The 20,888-nt window shown below is 46.4% G+C and overlaps 1 protein-coding gene across 1 annotated transcript in view; it reads left to right on the top strand.

Annotated features, from left to right (window-relative positions):
- Positions 1-20,888, top strand: part of LOC123765089 (uncharacterized) — a 158,098-nt gene that overhangs the window by 99,900 nt on the left and 37,310 nt on the right. Inside the window, 8 exon segments of the mRNA XM_069333529.1 lie at positions 4,224-4,413; positions 7,092-7,573; positions 8,234-8,414; positions 15,511-15,628; positions 18,006-18,042; positions 18,044-18,175; positions 19,438-19,726; positions 20,570-20,779. Coding sequence (XP_069189630.1) covers positions 4,224-4,413; positions 7,092-7,573; positions 8,234-8,414; positions 15,511-15,628; positions 18,006-18,042; positions 18,044-18,175; positions 19,438-19,726; positions 20,570-20,779 — 1,639 coding nt within the window.

The following is a 20,888-nucleotide window of genomic DNA, read 5'->3' as shown; positions in this document are numbered from 1 at the left end:
GGCCTCACCAGGGCGCAAAGCCAGGGTAGGTTGATTCCGGGGAGAAGCTGTTACCCAGGCAGCAGGTCCCCCCTCTCCACTAATAATAAAATTATTTATTATTTATATTAATGCTAAAGTCTATGGATTCGGTGCAGAATATTTAACAACCAGATACTACGTGAAGGAGATGCTTTAGGGTCGTGCCCTCCTTGAGGGAGGTACTGCCCCGGCCCCCAAACCTCCCTTTGGCCCTACCAATAACGTCACCATTAATCCTGTAAACCTTATAATGAGGCTAGCCCCTAGCATCGAGCCTCGGACCTCGAACAGATATTGTCTTTATAGATATTGATATAGATTTGATTTGATTATATTAGATTTTATATTATAGATATTCTTGTGTATTTGCATAACTGTACAGTAAGTTTTTAAATATTATTTACTAAACAGTATGCACCATGGAATCATTATTTTCAGTAATACTCTAATGTTCCTGAATAGAAATATAAACTATAACTTATTGTACGTCTCGTTTCTATGTGTTTAGTCGATGTAGACTTGACCTGAAAGCTACTTGATCCTATATTAACAACAAATAATTATTATTAGTAGTAGTATTTACATGCGAATTTTAATTAATTTTCAAAATCTAAAAATGATTAAGAACCTAGGAAACGTCCCGTGAAGCCTCGATCAAGTCTTGTGGTCGGTCCTTGATCAGGTCGCCCATAAAGCCTTGACACTGAAGACTTGGCGTGGCTAGAGGAGGAGGAGAGCGTATAATTGGCTATTAAGTCATTCAATGAGTCTTTTTTTTTTTTTTTAAGAGGAAACTGGTGAGGTGTTTCCGCCCCGCGTGGACGGGTTCACCTGTTCTCAGTCCCTCCCTCTCGCTACCTGCAGGTCGGCGTTCAATCCCCGACCGTCCAAGTGGTTGGGCACCGTTTCTTCCCCCTGTCCCATCCCAAATCCTTATCCTGACCCCTTCCCAGTGCTATATAGTCGTAAAGGCTTGGCGCTTTCCCTCTGATAGTTCCCTTCCCTTCAGTCCCTCCCTCACGTTCCTCCTCACTGTCCCTTCCTTACTAATTCTCCCCTCTCTTTCCACTATCCCTAACCTCGTCCTCCCCCTTTCCTTCTATTTACCTCCCCAGGCCTCTCCCACACCTCCCTCAGCCTCCCCTTTTAATCCTTTTATTTTCTGGGGGGGGAGGGAAGGAAGTGAATTAGATGGAGAGGTGTAGGTGAATGAAAATGTTTTGGTAATGTTAAGTATAGCGTGAGTTATAATAACAGGCGGGCTGTCCGCCTTGCTGACACCGTGTGTGTGTGTCTGTGTGATTGAGTTACGTATACATTTACCGACGTATAGCACTGCAGTATTTGTCATGATGCTGCAGCACTACGGTATGCAACATGCAGCACTACAGCATACATCACGATGTCTCAGCGTTGTGGTATACATAATGACGTCACAGCGCTGCTGGACTCGACATAATGTCGCAAAACTGCGGTATACATCATGATGTCGGCGAGTCGCAGTGTTTGTCCCTCACTGTGTGTGTGCAGCATTGCACAGCAGTAAGTAGACACGGTCCTCGAGAGCCCAGCACTTGTCGCTGCTGCTGTTTGTTATTGAACAACCATCTCTCTCTTTTTTTATCCAGCAACACCTTTGTCGTTGAGAGCCGAAATAACAAGTTATATACGAGTTTACCATGAAAGATGTGATGATGATGATGATCGCAGTTGACAAACATTGCAGGAAAATCAAACCCTGTTCAATATTTGTGCTCCACTAACCTGGGAAAAACATTTGTTGCATCTGTCCGCTCGGGGAGGAGGAGTCCCCGGCCAGCCAGTAGTCAGCTACGACTGTGTGTGTTTCTGATGGGGATTTAGATTCCATTTGGGCTCGGACTTTATGTTTATGGTATTTTGATATACTGTTTGAGATGAGGAGGATTTATTTCTGGTGTCTCTCTCCTCCCTCTTCTCTCTATTCCCCCCCTCTCTGTCTCTCTCTCTCTCTCTCTCTCTCTCTCTCTCTCTCTCTCTCTCTCTCTCTCTCTCTCTCGTGTCAGTGAGACAGTATATAAGGTGATTTTCCTCAAAGATGTGAGGAAACATACCTGTGATACATAGATGTGATACGAAGCAAGTGAGCCTGGGAAAATGACCACTTATAGAACCCTTTAATGCAACGGCGTTCACAGACTCGACACTGTTCGGTAATCTCTCAGGGAGCGGCAAGTGATGAAACAAAGGGAAGGAAGGAGAGGTGTGCCGCTGCTGGTCACAAATGACTGCATTTAAAGAAAAAGTATAATCTAGGGCTATGAAGGCGTCGCAGACTATGTAATGAGCTCCGTGACTATGGCAGGACCAAAGATAATAGCAGTTGCAGTAGTGGTGATGTACAACCCACAGTTACGACTACAAGCACAGTTACCACTACCTCAAAGCAGTGATGGCAAACACAGTTACTACTACTTCAGAGTAGCCCCTCAGTCCTCCCTGGTGTTCCTCATTACGTCACCGTGGTAGGAGAGGCGTCTTGGAAGACAGCCTCCATATCTTAGCTCGTTAGTCTCACAGTAATGAGCGCTCTCGTGACCTCGGCCCGCCCCGCGTTCCTTGCATGATGCCGCCCTCATTAACAACCTCTGTTGATGCTTTGACACTTGTGGCTAATGGTAAAATTAACGCAGTTACCCCTGACCTTCTGACTCACGCCCACACCACCCACTCTCACGCCCACACCACCCATTCTCACGCCCATAAAACCCATTCTCACGCCACCCACTTTCACGTCCACACAACCATTTGCCAACACTATTATAAATATTATTATTTTTCGCACAATGAAATCACATTAGCTTGATATGTCAAGGAGAAATTTAGTAGGAGCCGTAAGGTGGATTCGAACCATTGCTGTGGGTACTCCCAAGCAAGGCCTTAGACCCCTACATCACTCTTCCTTACATCACCTTGTAATTTACTCAGTAGTAGGGAGGGGAGAGCTTCTGCCATTTAATAAGTTCTCCGTAATCTTCGGAGAGTTAGGTAGCGGTAGTTGTGCCTATCAATAGGCTCTTTGTACCGACGTAGCGCAACAGCTTCCGCTCGTGTTTAAACACGCGGGTTTCGGAGGGCGCGGCGACGGTCTGCGGGCTGTGCCTCTTCCTACCGGCCAAGCGTACCTAATCCCCCGACCAAGTGATTGGGCACCATTCCTTCCCATCGCAAATCCTTATCCTGATCCCTTCCAAGTGCTATATAGTCGTAATGGCTTGGCGCTTTCTTCTGATAGTCCCCTTCCCCTTCACTTTCTTCGTCAGTCACGTTAACTTAAACATGTGTGCTACATGTGGTCCTAGGTTCGATCCCAGGCTCCGGCGAGAAACAATGGGCAGAGTTTCTTTCACCCTGTGCCCCTGTTACCTAGCAGTAAAATAGGTACCTGGGTGTTAGTCAGCTGTCACGGGCTGCTTCCTGGGGGTGGAGGCCTGGTCGAGGACCGGGACGCGGGGACACTAAAAAAAAAAGCCCCGAAATCATCTCAAGATAACCTCAAGAAGATATATTGTCTCCCCGTGCTTGCTGCCAAAAATAATAATTACTAAAATTAATTTTGTGCTTGATAATTACTCAAATAAGTTTTGTTATTGTTTGGTAAGTTGAGAGTCTTAGTCTAGGAACACCCTTCTTAAGGACCTCTTGAGTGCTTATATTTATAACCAGTTTAGCTTAAAGTTCAAGTACATTCATTAAGAAAATAAAATACACAGGACAGAGTTGGAAAAAATTGCATTTTTGTTCAAGCTTCTCTTGATAGAAGTAAGTGAATATACTACCAATGTGTATATATATATATATATATATATATATATATATATATATATATATATATATATATATATATATATATATATATATATATATATATGTATTTATAGTTAATACCTGTAAACATAAAATGTATTTATATGTAAACACATATCTCTCAGGCCTATAGATGGCATTCACTTACGGGTTAATATTATGTAATATTATTGTAAATATTGTGTAATATTAACAGTAATATTATTCAATACTATTAGTAATATTGCTATCGCCGTCTAGTCTTCAGTGGCGGCCTCACCAAGTCTCCAGCAAGATGGCCGTTTACATATTATATATGTGTGTGTGTGTGTTATTATGTGTCATATTCCTATCGAGGGTTTGTGTTGGTACGTCAGGTGGTGGTGCAGTACGAGCGAGGGTACGGCCCTCACTACACGGCGGGCGTGACGGGCGTGCACGTCACCCAGGGCGCGTGTGGCCACCAGCTAGACAACCTCACGGCCACCTCCTGCGCCTTCACGCGCGACTTCTGCGGCTGGACCAACACCCACAGTGACCACAGGAACTGGCTGCTCACGGATCAAGGTGGGTAGATGGAGTGGGGGGGCAGGTTGGTGGATGTGGCAGCTCTAGCGTCCTCTAACTCACCCTGCTCTAGGGTGTGTAGGTAGGGCTACTACACGTGGTGGCTGAGCTGACGAATGATGAGGTGAAGTGGGTTGGCTGGGTTAGTGGGCTGGGTTGATGGGTGGAGAGCTATGTTGATGGGGGCGTGTGAGCTGGGCTGTTGAGTGCAAAAGCTAGGTGATGGTCTGTGAACTGGGGTGGTGGTTGTTGGGTTGTGGTGCCCAACAACATCATGCCCTATATGATGCATTTCACCAGTTGTGGGTGGTGAATTGTGGTGAACTTGTCTTTTGGGTGGTGAGGTGGGCTGATTGGTGTGGATAGGATTGGTGGTTCATGAGTTAAGGTGGTTTGAGCTGATGATTGGTTGACTGAGTAGGTGGGCTTGGCTGTGGGCTTGCCTAACAGTAACCACGGTGGGAGTGAGGTATAACTCCTTATGCTCTCCCTTTTAGTCTTTCTGTATATGATGCGTTTCATTTATATTTTGTTGACTATCTTCTATGTACGATACCATGTACGAGTATTTCCTTCCATTTTGTAAACTTATTTTCGTATCCTGCTTCCACCTGTGTTGTGTTGTGTTATTGTCTTGAAATGTTAACAAAATGTCCTCGCCCACCTTGTCTATATTTCACTGTATTTTGTAGCGAGTGATCATGACTCTTCTGCTTCTTCTTTCCTCTAAGGGGTGTGAGACTGGGATCTCGTAACTAGTGGTGATAGTTCTCGCACTAGTTGCACACCTGTATGTGTGCGGGGCTAATGTGTGCGTTGTTAGTATGTGTGTTTCTAGTGTGTGCGCCACGCACACACTAGCCACGCCCACATGTGTGTGTGCGTGAAGGAGCTTGAGGCAGGGAATGCTTCAGACGTCGTAAAGGTGGAGTTGTATCCTGCTATGAGGATGAGAAGAATGAAGGTAATGAGGAGATAAAGATTGTCTTACATGAGGAGATAAAGATTGTCTTACATGAGATGTATATTGTCTTACATGAGGAGATAAACATTGTGTTACATAAGGGTATACAAATTCTATTATACGGTCCGGAGTGCCCAGAAGAGGAGTAGAGGAGAAGTTGGGTAGACAGAGGCAGAGAAGTAATAAGGGCACCATGCTTTCCTCAATGTTAATCTTGGTCTGAGCGTTCATCCCAGCTACATAAGTTGCTGGGCATAATCAAGGAACTTAATAAGAGATAAAATGCCTGATATGTAATTATAAGTTGGTCGGCACCGAGTCTGTTCCACAGCGGTTGATGAAGCTAGTAGTGATGGTGGTGGTGGTGGTGGTGGCAGTGGTGGTTGTGGTGATGGTGGTGGTGGTGGTGGCAGTGGTGGTTGTGGTGATGGTGGTGGTGGTGGTGGCAGTGGTGATTGTGGTGATGGTGGTGGTAGTGATGGCAGTGGTGGTGATGGTGATGGCGGGGGGGGGGGAAGAAGGTGTAACTTTAACTTATTGAAGGGTAAATATGAGTGAAATAATTACGTGGAATAGTTTATAGAATAATAACTGCATGATACTAAGTAAATATTTCTTAGTCTCTTTTAAACTGATTGGGAGACGTACAGCTTTTGATTACATTTGAGAGGTCATTCCACAATTTGGGATCCTTGATTTGCATTGCATTTCTGCTTTGGTTGAGTCTCACACTAGGAATATCAAACATATATTTGTTTCTCGTGTGGTGACCGTGAGTTCAATTACAGCCTTCTAGGAAGCGTTTAAGGTCAGGATTGCCATTGCAATTTAGAGTTTTATAGATATAGAGAACACTTGAGAGTATGCTCAGAGATTTGATATTTAACATATTCAAGGATTTCAGTAAGGTAGCAAAGTGGTGTCTGGGACGGAAATTTGTTGTTCTAACTGCTGATTTGTGTTGAGTGATTAGGGGTTTGGAGTAGTTAAAGTTATGGAGCCCCAGGCACAGATTCCATAGGTGAGATACGGATAAATAAGTAACTAAGGTAGGGCGAGGAACACAGTATCTACCTTTGGAGAGAATACCTACCGTTTTATATCTCTTATTTCCTCTCCCTCTTTTCTATCTATTCCATTTTGTAGACACTTGTCACTTAGAACATTTCACCAGTACTGGTAGGTAAGTACAATCACTGCACAACACTATAATCCAGCGGTGGCATTTCTTTTTCTCAACGATATGAGAGCCATTGGTCCGCTCTCACTTGTCCACACGTCATGGCTCAGCGGCTGGGCTCTCTGTCCCAGCACACTCGCTACCCACGAGAGCTTTAACTAAAAACTGTCTACAACTCTGAATACACTACATTTTTCATATGTTTCTGTTGGTTATCACTTCACTGCTAATTCACTGAAACTTTTGACTGTGTTCTTCCTCTGCGGTCGTTGAACCCCGCTTTAACCCGACGAAAAATCCCGATCGCCTGGTGGCGCTCGACAATAGTAGTGGTGGCGCTTGTTACAGAGCAACACCCTCTAGATTAAATATATATCTTTCTCGATTAAAAAGTATCTTGCATTTTTATGAAATATATTTAACTTTGAAAGCCAATATTTCCCTACAAATAGGCAATGTTTGTCATTCTTTTTACCACAAGAAACATACAATTTTATCCACCTGTCAATTAAGTGTTGGTTGGGTGGTTGACAGGTATCGTGGCTGAGGTTCGGAGCGGCAGCGGCAGCAGTAAACTCAGCCGCAACCGGAGCAAGAAGGCCATGGTCACCTCCGTCAGCAGTAACATCGCCCACGAGCAGCAGTGGGCTGATCTCACCTCCCCGGTGGTGATACAGAGCGACCTCATGTCTACGATGCGTAGTGACTTTAGCTCCACGGAATATGACCTTAGCGAAGGTGAACGAAGCGCCCTTCCTGCTGTGGCGGCCGCGACCAACAGCAGCGGGGCTTGCCTCACTCTCCGGTACAGTCTCCTGTCGGCAAACTCAGAGTTGCGAGTGGTGCTGAGACCCATAGCAGCCACGGGGATGAAGGGCTACCGACGGAGAGGCTCTCAGGGTCACCAGGAGGAAGAGGAGGAGCAGGTGCTGTGGACTCAGGGGCGCGTCGAGAGCCCCGGAGTGATGGAGGCCATCGTCAACTTCCTTCCCGATTCTCTTCCCTCGCGTTACCAGGTAAAGCTCCCACCCGTGTTGAGCAGACCACACACTAGAAGGTGAGGGGAAGACGACGTTTCGGTCCGTCCTGGACCATTCTCGACTTGAGAATGGTCCAGGACGGACCGAAACGTCGTCGTCCCATCACCTTCTAGTGTGTGGTCTGGTCAACATACTTTAGCCACGTTATTGCGACTCATCGCCTGCATATGACTCCCACCCCTAACTTGGTAAGTATCTATGTACTAAGGACCTCTTCCATAAGTCTTAAGCCTTATTGCAGCATCTCATCTTTTAATGAACGTTCAAACGTCATTTGTAAGGGAAAAACTTAACAAAGCAGCCCGTCCTCCCGAGCGTTCCCAACGTCACTATATTGATGTACTAAATTGCCCGAACCTATCCTAACCGGGGACCTACGAATAGAAAACGGGACATCACGTCAATTTTGTGAGCCTCTGTAATTTTTTGCACATTAGTTGTTTTTTTCCTTAAGGGATTTATATGTCAAAAAGCGATGTACTATTCGAGAAGCCGGGTTACTAAAAAAGCCTTTTTTGTTAGCAAACTGTAACTTAATCCTATAACTTTGTAATTTTCTTTCTCAACTGTGACCACATTTATCCCTCCGTCTCAGAAGTTAGGATATACATGATCAGTCCATTGTGTATCCTGCAGCTAATCCTCCGAGCAGTTGGTGTGGGCACTGGTGGAGCCAGCGGGAAGGTGCAGGTGCGACAGGTGAGTCTACAGCCAGGCACCTGCACTTCGGGTCCCTCTTGCGACTTCGACACCGGCTTCTGCTCGTGGAGGGTGTCCTACACGGGCGGCACCGTCTGGTACATCCGCCCACACCACGGTACGCCCACGTTATGACGCTCACTAGTATACGCCCTCATCAATCCCACTAAATTAGGACTTAAATTAGGAAGCAGGTAGGCCCAGGATCCGCCTCCCGGGGTTCCTGGGCCTCTACTGATGTAGAGGCCCAGACTTTGCGCCCTGGTGAGACCACTCCAGACCAGGCCGACACCAGAGTGCAACTCCATAGTCTCCTGAGACTGATGGATGCCTACTACTGATGTATACAATATGGCCATATACATACAAGTATCAAAGTATAATTAATATACCTAAATTCACAAACTTAAATACAATAATATAACGCATAGGTAACATTGAACATTGAACATAGGTAACATTTGATATGGTAATATCAACAAATGGGGAAAGCGAAAAGTATCAGGTCGTTAAACGAATAATGACCCGATACTTTTTTTTCATACCACAAATACGTCTCACTGAAGTTATATTATCACTTTTAAGGACAAGCAAGATCTCTCCGAGCCTCCAGCTCGAGACGGAATGATAATCAATATGGGCATAACAAGGTGAAGATAATTGCAAGCGTTATCAAATCATTTCACTTGTTCCAGGTCTACGTTTCCTGCACTTGGCTATTAATCTATGTGTGTTCACTGCCAAGTTGACTTTTAAGTTCTATGTATTGTTAGATGTAGATTAGGTTATGTGTTTAGGTTCTGTTGGTGATTATTTGTAGTTATAGTACGTGGGTGAAATATTTATCGAGAAGCGATACGAACAGAGGTCATTAACGAAGCACTGTTCGAGAAAGGTTCGAACATCATCAGTGGTAAGTCGTGTGTAACAAAAGCGCATTCATAAATTTTAATATGCTGCTCATTGAAAATAGGAATTTTCTCAAATATAAATTAATATTGCTATATATTAGCATATTGTGCATATTTAGGCACTGGTTAGGCTCGGTATTTAGGTTCTGTTGGCGATTATTTGTATTGGTAGTACGTAGTGAAGCATTTACAGCGTTGTGGATCGAACAAAGTCATCATCTAGGCACTTGTTCGAGAAGTGTTCGAACATCATCAGTTGCCAGTCGTGTGTAAACAGTTTTTCATACATAAACAGTGGGGGTTTGGCGGGTGGATTAACGAACATTTGGCCTTTGTTGATGAGGACGGGCAGCAGCCACACGGTTTCATTCCGTCTTAGTAATGGATTGGTTGGGCTGAAGATAGAAGGGGTGGACCTGCTCCAGAAATAGCTGGAATCTTTTTTGTTTTATTTTTCAGGGGCAAATGTTCCTGTGTGGGCTGACCTTGTGGGTTCATCTCTTGGGCCCACCTTAGAGCTTACTTTGAGGGCTCACATTAGAGGCTCCCTTATGAGGGCTCACCTCGGGAGCTCACCTCGGGGACGACACCATAAGGGATGAAGTAATGGTGTTCACTCTTGCAGAGATGCACAGAGACAATGAAACAACTGGAATTGGATACAATAGCTTTGTGATCGTGTCATTTGGTTCGAGAACAGGTCGTCCATTGATGCCTTTCAGGATATGACGCAATTATTGTGTGGGTGTATGTGTGTGTGTGGGTGTATGTGTGTGTGTGGGTGTATGTGTGTGTGTGGGTGTATGTGTGTGTGTGGGTGTATGTGTGTGTGTGTGTGTATGTGTGTGTGTGGGTGTATGTGTGTGTGTGGGTGTATGTGTGTGTGTGGGTGTATGTGTGTGTGTGGGTGTATGTGTGTGTGTGGGTGTATGTGTGTGTGTGGGTGTATGTGTGTGTGTGGGTGTATGTGTGTGTGTGGGTGTATGTGTGTGTGTGGGTGTATGTGTGTGTGTGGGTGTATGTGTGTGTGTGGGTGTATGTGTGTGTGTGTGTGGGTGTATGTGTGTGTGTGTGGGTGTATGTGTGTGTGTGGGTGTATGTGTGTGTGTGGGTGTATGTGTGTGTGTGGGTGTATGTGTGTGTGTGTGGGTGTATGTGTGTGTGTGTGTGTATGTGTGTGTGTGGGTGTATGTGTGTGTGTGTGTGTGTGTGTGTGTGTGTGTGTGTGTGTGTGTGGGCGTATTTACTATTTGTGCTTGTTGGATCGAGTTGTTAGCTCTTGGACCTCGCTTTTCTAACTGTCTGTTGTCTAGTGTACAGCTGAGTATTGACTTATTTTTCCTCTATCATATATTCTACATATTTCTCTTTCACACACACGCATACACGCGCGCGCGCACAAACACAAACACACACACACACACACACACACACACACACACACACACACACACACACACACACACACACACACACACACACACACACACACATAAACATATATTAGGCAGTGTGCATGCATTAGGCAGTGATGTGGTGGAGGCTGACTTCATACACAGTTTCAAATGTAGATATGATAGAGCCCAGTAGACCCAGGAATCTGTATATCAGTTGATTGACAGTTGAGAGGCGGGACCAAAGAGACGGAGTTCAACCCCTGCAAGCACAACTAGGTGAGTACACACACACACTTCCCCAGGATGGAGCCCGTAACAGCTGTCTAACTTCCAACTACCTACTCAGTGCTAGGTGAACATATAGACAATAGGTGAAAGACACTCTCCCCATTTGACACATATTTTTGCCTCGACTAAGAATCGAACCCAGACCCTTTGGACTACGGTCCCAGAGTGCTGTCACCTCGGATGTGTTTGTGTGTGTACTCTTTTGGCATGTATGATCGAGACTCAACTCTTAGCCCCGCTTTTCTTGTCACTGGTTATCTAATGCAGTGACTCATACACTATTCTTGACTCATATCTGCTTTTGAAATTATTAATGAAGTTTGCGTCTACAATACGTTCATTTAGTTCATTCCATTGTCCCAGTACTCTTAAGCTAAAATAAATCTTTCTCATATCTCTATGACTCATCTGAGTCTCAAGCATACATCTATGCCCTCTTGTTATGCTGGTATAACAAGAGGTATCATAGCCCTCTCTCTCTCTCTCTCTCTCTCTCTCTCTCTCTCTCTCTCTCTCTCTCTCTCTCTCTCTCTCTCTCTCTCTCTCTCTCTCTCTCTCTCTCTCTCTCTTCCCTTTTCTATAGCGATGCCAGGTCTAGTTCTTTCCGTCTTTCTTCATAACTAATCCTTGAAATTCGAGGACGTGGCTCGTTACAAACCTCTGAACAGACTATATATAAATAGAGATATAAAGGAGAGAAGAGGGAAGCAGGGGAGGAGGGATAGGGGTTGGAGTGATGGGGAAAGGGGAAAGAAAGAACGAAGGTGGTGGGGAAGGAGGGTGAGACCCATGCATTTTTTGAGAGATAAAGGAGAGGCTGGAAACGGATGTGGGATGGAATAAGGGAGGACCAAGGTGATAGGGGCAGATGGGAACGCGGGGAAGGGTGGGAAGGAAGGATGAAAGAGGGGAAGACGGGAGCAGGAACGAAAGGAGGACCAAAGGGATGGGAACGAGGGGTCAAGGAGAAGATGGGAGAAGAGGAGGCGGGGAGGAAATGACTATCCCGCCGGGTACCTGCCGTAGTCTATACTATAAGAGAGAATGTCTGGTAGGATGTCTGTCTGTCCAATGCCAGAGGCCAGACCCTTGGGGCTAGTCTCACCCAGCTTTGTGAGGGAAATGGTCTGGGGAACAGGACAGACATAGACTGGTCAGTGTAGGCCTAAAATAAACGATTTAAGATATATTAGTAATTATTGACACCCCCCCTCCCCATCAGATTCTCATGCATTGAATGCTTGTCAGGTGTGAAATATGGGTTGAATGTTGACCAGACCACACACTAGAAGGAGATGGGACGACGACGTTTCGGTCCGTCCTGGACCATTCTCATCGACTTGAGAATGGTCCAGGACGGACCGAAACGTCGTCGTCCCTTCACCTTCTAGTGTGTGGTCTGGTCAACATACTTTAGCCACGTTATTGTGACTCGTCGCCTGCATATGGGTTGAATTTCCAGTAGTTTTCATCGTCAGAAAAAAAAAAATTCTTTCAGGGTTTCCTAATATTATGTTTTATAAAAGGAAGAGCTAGGACTAAGCAAATGGGGGGGGGGAGTAGGGAGGATGAGAGGAGAGGGAAGGGCACCCGGGCACCGCCGGACACTGCCCCCCCCCCCTCTCTAGTACGTATATATCAAAATGTGTTGGTGCACCCGTGCCGTGGTGGGTAGGAATATTCAACGTAGGAACTTTATGAGCTTTGCGGCACTGTGCAGGCTTCCTTATCTCCCATACTTGGTCAGTCTTCGCAATATTCCTTTCATCTCGCCATTGAAGTATTTCACTCAATGGAACTCACTTTTAAACCATTTTTGCCCCCTCATCTATTTATATCATTTTCCATTATGTGGTATTTTGTGCTGAAGTGTAATGATTGGATGAAATTGAGTCAATACATATTTTATGTTATTGTTGGTGTTTATTGATTACTGTTATCTGTCGAAAATGTTCATCTCGACTACGTGTTGTGTATTTCTGAAAGGTAATGTTGGTGTTGGGAAGGATGGGTACCTCCTCCTCTCCTTTCTCTTCCCCTCTCTTCCTCTCTCTCTCTCTTTCTGTCTCTGTGTGTGTGTGTGTGTGTCTGTCTGTCTGTCTGTCTGTCTGTCTGTCTGTCTGTCTGTCTGTCTGTCTCTCTCTCTCTCTCTCTCTCTCTCTCTCTCTCTCTCTCTCTCTCTCTCTCTCTCTCTCTCTAACTCTCTCTCTCTCTCTCTCTCTCTCTCTCTCTCTCTCTCTCTCTCTCTCTCTCTCTCTCTCTCTCTCTCTCTTTCTCTCTCTCTCTCTCTCTCTCTCTCTCTCTCTCTCTCTCTCTCTCTCTCTCTCTCTCTCTCTCTCTCTCTCTCTCTCTCTCTAACTCTCTCTCTCTCTTTCTCTCTCTGATCTCTCTTTCATTTTCTATTCCCCCCCCCCTCCCGCCTTTTCCTGCATCTCGGCCACTCCCTCCCCCTATTCCTACCATTCAGTGATGGAGGACAAATGGAGGAAGGGGTCCGAGAGCAATAACAGTGATCATAAATAACAAGACAGTAAACTCCCCCCACTCCCCTCCACCCTCCCCCCCCACTCCCCCACTCCACCATTGTAAATTACGTCACGGTTTGGCCACCTGGTGACAGCTTGCGTCGTTATCCCTCCCCGCACCCGGGCGCATGCTTTATTGTCTTTGTTATTGTAATCAATTGTTCTTCCACAATGGAGAACGTTAATAACAAGCAGGTTAATGGGGGGGAGGAACGGGACTTGATTTTGTCTGTGTTGATACAAGCGTTTAGGAGAAGAAACCTCTTGTAAACAACTATTTCGTGTTTGTCTAATATAGCACAAAGGAGATTTTTGTTTGGGTGCTGGTGACGACTATTGGGGCACTGACGACAAGTTATCCTGCAGGAATAGAAATCTACGGGTCCAGTAACAATATTTAAACAATGATATTAAATCGGGGAAAAAATGCTAATTGTTCTGCTTTCTCCGAAACGTTCCAATTGTTGTTGTTAGCAGGTGTGGGGGCGGGACTATTGTGGTCCCCCCCACAGTAGCGTGGTGTTGGGTAGCAGGTGTGGGGGCGGGACTATTGTGGTCCCCCCACAGTAGCGTGGTGTTGGGTAGCAGGTGTGGGGGCGGGACTATTGTGGTCCCCCCACAGTAGCGTGGTGTTGGGTAGCAGGTGTGGGGGCGGGACTATTGTGGTCCCCCCACAGTAGCGTGGTGTTGGGTAGCAGGTGTGGGGGCGGGACTATTGTGGTCCCCCCACAGTAGCGTGGTGTTGGGTAGCAGGTGTGGGGGCGGGACTATTGTGGTCCCCCCCACAGTAGCGTGGTGTTGGGTAGCAGGTGTGGGGGCGGGACTATTGTGGTCCCCCCCACAGTAGCGTGGTGTTGGGTAGCAGGTGTGGGGGCGGGACTGGAGGTAGTAGTCCCCCAAAGTACCGTAGTGCAGGCAACCGGGATACCCTTCTGGGAAACATAATGGAAGCCACCTTTGTGGTCTGTGGGTTCGAATACTCCAGCAGCTGGAGTTATGTGCACCGTAACTCTTCTGGGCTTCAGATTTCATCTTTGTTAACTCCAACTGCTAGCTGGATTTGTCTGTGTATTTGATAACATTGTGTGTATAGAAGCGTGTATAACACGCGTATTAACACTATGCGTTTAGAAGCATGTTGGGTTTGACGAGAAGCGTTGGAGGTGGAACTCCTAGACTATGATCACAGTACATGGGGGACCATGCCTGAAACCCTGATAAGGCTTCAGTTTAAGCCTCAGGATCGTTTGAGGCTTCAGTTATATCCCAGGTTGTATTGCTTTTGACCATGCCGTAGCGTAATGGTGTAGGACGATGCTTGGCAGTATCAAGAGCATAGGTTCAAATCCTCCACAAGGCTCCTAGTTATTTTCTTTATTGTTGTTATTATTATTATTATATGATGTGTTTTAACTTATTAGTTATTTTAAGCGTTAATGTTATCATTATGATTACAGTATTACTAATGTTGTTATGAGAGAGGCAGAGCCCAGGCTGCTGGGTGGACGGCAGTGACTGTAACATTAACTGCAATGACAAGACTGTGTGATTAACAGATCAACTGACTGGCCCCTTCTTTACACTTTTACCTTAACAATCTACCTACACCCAGTCCTCGCCTACCTCCTCTATCATATTATTCCGTGTGTAATATTGTCTCCCTGACCCCCTCCCTCTCTGTGTCCCTCTCTGTGTCCCTCCCCTATTCCCCCCCCCCTCCACTCCCTCGCATACAGTTCCCATAGACGATATAGATACACTGATGACGTCACTGTTGCTGTTGGACAATTCGAAGGCGGCCATCTTGAACTTGGCGGCCATTTCAAACATCTTAAAAGTTTGTCCTGCGGTTAGAATTATGATTTTATTCCATTCCTATTATGAGTGTATGTTAGGAAATTATATATATATGTAAGAAATTTTCTTATACTGTGAAATGAACGACGTATATAGAGTGGATGAGTTATGTAGTAGATGTTCCCCGCTTGAACGGACTGGCGCTGCTGTCGCCTTATCTGATGTATCTAAATTACTTTGATTTTTCATGGATAAAAATGGCTACCTTAATGATGCGCGGGTGTCTCCGGCCACAGAATCGGGAGAGGAGGGCAGCCACGCAGCCGTCCTGGTGGAGGGCAGCCCAGGGGACACCACCTGCCTCATCAGTGAGACCATCACCGCCTCCGTCACCCCCAGGGCCCTCACCTTCAGGTACCACCTACCTACCTTAGGGCCCTCACCTTCAGGTACCACCTACCTGCCTTAGGGCACTCACCTTCAGGTACCACCTACCTACCTTAGGGCCCTCACCTTCAGGTACCACCTACCTACCTTAGGGTCCTCACCTTCAGGTACCACCTACCTGCCTTAGGGCACTCACCTTCAGGTACCACCTACCTACCTTAGGGCCCTCACCTTCAGGTACCACCTACCTACCTTAGGGCCCTCACCTTCAGGTACCACCTACCTACCTTAGGGTCCTCACCTTCAGGTACCACCTACCTACCTTAGGACCCTCACCTTCAGGTACCACCTACCTACCTTAGGGCCCTCACCTTCAGGTACCACCTACCTACCTTAGGGCCCTCATCTTCAGGTACCACCTACCTACCTTAGGGTCCTCACCTTCAGGTACCACCTACCTACCTTAGGGTCCTCATCTTCAGGTACCACCTACCTACCTTAGGGCCCTCATCTTCAGGTACCACCTACCTACCTTAGGGTCCTCATCTTCAGGTACCACGTACCTACCTTAGGGCCCTCACCTTCAGGTACCACCTACCTACCTTAGGGCCCTCATCTTCAGGTACCACCTACCTACCTTAGGGCCCTCACCTTCAGGTACCACCTACCTACCTTAGGGCCCTCATCTTCAGGTACCACCTACCTACCTTAGGGCCCTCACCTTCAGGTACCACCTACCTACATTAGGGCCCTCACCTTCAGGTACCACCTACCTACCTTAGGGCCCTCACCTTCAGGTACTATTTATTTATTTATTGCGTCGGGGGTCAAGTAACCAATATATATATATTAACAGTCACTGTGGCGCAGTGGTAACACACTCGCCCGGCGCTTCGCCAGGGATTTGGTCTGAGGTCGTATCCTGGCCGGGGAAGATTAACTGGGCGCCTATCCTTAACTATACGCCTCTGTTCAGTCAGCAGTGAATGGGTACCTGGTTGCTAAATAATTATGTTAAATAATAACAGTGTCCTCTTCAATGTTTTGGTTTAGTGTCGGGCCTAAGGCCTATCGAACGCCGGAGACATTAAGGCCACAATAACGTACTGATCAACGAGCAAGAATTTGTAACATTACTCGTGCAGGAGTCAAATAAATAGGTGAATATTCCATCAGGAAGCGACGTACACCTCTCGGTAATATTTATAGCAAAACTGGTGTCCTATTTCCAGTGGAGAGTTACCAGAGCCACATTATCTTGAGTGATCACTGCGTCGGCAGCCAACAGCTTCCGTGATGGATGGGTCTCGCCCCCTTGTGTGACTGTCAGCAAAGTTTGTGTGTGCCTGCGGGAGTGTGTAAAGGTGGGGTGAGGGTGAGTGTGTGTGTGTGAACGAGAAGGTCGTGTATAGACTGCGTGTTGTGTATACTGTATGTGTTGCCTACATACACTAACATGTAATACATATGTTAGTGTATTAAATGTTTTTATATGTGTATACATAAATCATCCGAACTCTATATGTCTGTCTGTCTGTCTGTCTGTCTGTCTCTCCGCTGTGTTATCGGACTCTGTTGAGAAGAATTCAACCAAACTTTTCATTGCTTCCCCGCGTGACCTGACGGAGGTTGGAGGTTATGTTCACAATGAAGTTACACAACGTGTTACATCTCTAAGAAAATCTTTTGAACAGGACGGCAGGATCGAACCATCGTCCTGGGCGTGCCCCAGGACGCTTATATTCCGGTTCAGCTCCTGGGCCCCCTGCCTTTACGATTATGTATCGGTCGATCTCCTGTGATACAACCACCATATTGTTTTTACTACTAATGTTACTAATATCAGAGAAAAGCGCCAAGTCATTACGACTATATAGCACTTAGAAGGGATCAGGATAAGGATTTGGGGTGAGACGGAGCAGAGAAGGAATGGTGCCCAACCACTTGGACAGTCGGAGGATTGAACGCCGAGGCATCGCTCTACCGTCCAGCCCAAGTGATTGCAGAAAACTGATTGGGAAGATCACTGGATCATGGGAAACTCCAATGGACCTGAGGGACCCACTTTCAGAGCATTGGAAGGTCTCATCAAGCCCCTGGTGGCGCGGAAATGGACCTAGACGTCTCTCGTAGCACACACTTCTATGTACACACACACAATCTTTCCATTGTTATCGAACCTATCAACGGATCGACTTTCCTAAAAAATATTCACCACATAATGGACGATTCCTAATCTGTCTCACGTTAAGTAAAATCCTTTGCAAATGCCATAACGTCATCTATCATATATGCATCTGTAACCTAACCTAACCTTCCCGCAGAATGGATAGATATTGGACGCATAACAAACACCGTCACTCTAACCCAATCGTGTCCTTTGTAACTATATTATGTGTTGCAGGTACCGCGTGATGGGCACGAGTCGGTGCCTGTCGGTGGGGACAGAGGGAGGCGGGCGGCCAACACACCACCACTACCACCACTACCACCATCTGGGAGCAGTGTAGGGGCAAGGGCCTCCACTGGCTTACTGAGTGTGTCACGCTCCAACCCACACAACACCCCTACCAGGTGATCCTCTATCACTTTCATCAGTACCTTTCTTCAGCTCCGCTCACTTTAGTACCCGTCACTCTCCTTCGTCAGTCACCTTCGTCAGTAGTTTACACCAGTCATTCTCACCTTCATCAGTACCTGTCAGTCTCTCCCCCGCCTAGACTATAAAACAGCGCCTCTGTAGTGCATGTAAGGAGAGGTTACATAGTGTTAGCAAGACGAGTTGGTCTCTCTGAAAGATGGTAGTAAATGCCTCAATAGCGAAGAAATCATCCCTGAACTATGAAACTAATTAAACGCTGTAATGTAACCACAATCTGTAAAGTTTACACAAGAACCAAACTCTTGAAGGAGCAACATCACACTTTTGCATTCTCTGATAAGAAACACGGCTTCGTCCCCTTGTCGTATATATAACCGACCAGATTTAACTATTAAACATGGGATTAAACTGCCACTCCCAAAGTAAATTCCAACTATCCGACTACCGCTGTTCTCCGCCTCACAGTTGATAAGTACCTAACAGCACACAAATGAGAACAGTTGAGAAAACTTGACTTATGCACGGTTTATATATAGCTTGCAATGCTCCAGAAACCACTTCTTGGCCGGGAATGGTGTTCTTAGGAAGAAGTGCATTTGTAAATGGTCTGTTTGGTTCGTGGCATAACTGCAAAGAGCAAGAAAGGAAGACAAAGTTTTCTTAAGTTGACGCTTAATTCTTTGATGACTCCGAGCCCAGATTGTCCCCAGCTCTGTCTTGGTGAGGATAGAGAGCAACGAGGCAAGACAGAGAGGTCCCGTGACGTCTGAGACATCGCCAGCCAGGCGGGAGGCCCGGCGGGACATTGCCAGCTGGAATGTTGAGTATTTATTTAATATGCTGATGGCTTTGCCCTGCGAAACTGTCTGCGAAAACCCATCACTCTCCCCATTATCTACACCCCCCACTCTCCCCACTCCTTACACCCCCCACTCTCCCCACTCCTTACACCCCCCACTCTCCCCACTACCTTCACCCCCCCCCACTCTCCCCACTCCTTACACCCCCCACTCTCCCCACCACCCTAATCCCGTCTTGTAACACACACTCCCCACTTGGATAACCACATTCTCTCAATAATACGTGTACTGAAACCTGTAAAGTTATTATTATTATTCCCCAGTTTGATCACCATGGAAGATATATGTTTATCAGTAATGGAATACATTGTTCCTCTTGTGTAGTATATACAGTAAATATACGAGGTGGATTCTATCCTTGTTTCTTTCCCCAGGTGGTACTGACTGCAGGGACGGCGGAGGCATCAACGGAGGTGTGGGTGGACGACGTGGTACTGCTGCCTGGAGGGTGTAACGATACCCTGGACACTCCCTCCACTAGCCTGGACACTCCCCCCACAAGCCAGGACACTTCCTCCTCCTCCTCCAGTCTGGACACTCCCGCCCCCAGCCTGGACTCGCCGCCACAGTGGCAGTGTGAGCCCCGGGGATCTCTCTGCGGTATGACACAGCCCAAGACTGGTCATCGAGACTGGGTGTACGTGGATGTTCCTTCCCCAGCAGGTGTGTTGGTAACTTTCCTTCCCCCAGCAGGTGTGTTGGTATCCTTCCTTCCCCAGGACTTGTGTTGGTATCCTTCCTTCCCCAGGAGGTGTATTGGTAACCATCCCTGCTCCCTACCCTTAGAAACACCCACTCTAAGCTTAATTTAGCTTTAAGATAACCAATTCACTAAGAAGGGGACCTATGTACGTGTGATGTAAGAGTATCACTTGGAAACAAAAATTGATTGTCATCTTGAATGTCTGGAAATTCAATGAGGTACCAAACTCTGGCTGGAACAAGATAATTTTGGCAATAAATGGCTGCTTTCCTCCCATCGACTGTGCCTGAGTCAACATAGTATTGGCAACATGTAAGCGAGCTAATGGGATTTCCTATTTTTGGTTCCAATGACCAAAGAAGGCAGATGGGAAAAATCATCTTGACTGCTGGCAGTTAGTTATAGGATAAAGCTACCTATTTCTCTCAAGCATATATATATATGTGAGGCTAAATATATTGGGTATTAATCAAATTAAAGAATAAGCTTTTAAGCCTTTGAGAACTGGGACAATTGTGAATGGCAGGCTTTGGTATTTAATGGCTGGGTAGACTGAAGTGTCTACCATCATGACTATGGGTACCCAGCAGACTACAGTCGTGTGCTCTCATTAAGAGTAAGATACAGCCAGTAAAGGGACCTCTGTAATCAAAGGGCTAAAAGGGGGGGTTTAAAGATACAATAGCCATAAATATTCTTGTTGAGTATATTGCAATAACAAACTTTTGTTCACCACATGAACAGCATGATTGAAGAGTGTTGCAAGGCTGGACGAATAACACAGTTCACTGTACCACCTGCAGAAAACTTGACCACCACCACCACCACCAACGCCATCCTCGGCGCCGCCGACAACACCAGCAGTATGGAGGCCAGCGAGGTGGCGGAAGACCAGGACGACTTGATAGTAGAGACGGTGGAGCGGTCCTGTAGGGACGGCTCCAAGCTGCAAGAGTCGTGGGTGTGTGACGGCATCCCCGACTGTCCCGACCACAGCGACGAAGACAACTGTGGTGAGGAAACACTTCACGTAACCCTTATCATCACAACTATTCATACTATTTTACTGCATACATACTTAATAGTATACATACTCCATACTATTTTATGGAGTCCATTGTT

This window comes from Procambarus clarkii, chromosome 29, assembly GCF_040958095.1.
Source record: "Procambarus clarkii isolate CNS0578487 chromosome 29, FALCON_Pclarkii_2.0, whole genome shotgun sequence".
Taxonomy (NCBI): domain Eukaryota; kingdom Metazoa; phylum Arthropoda; class Malacostraca; order Decapoda; family Cambaridae; genus Procambarus; species Procambarus clarkii.
Note: the sequence above shows the minus strand (reverse complement) of the source record. Positions and strands in the feature narration are given on the sequence as shown.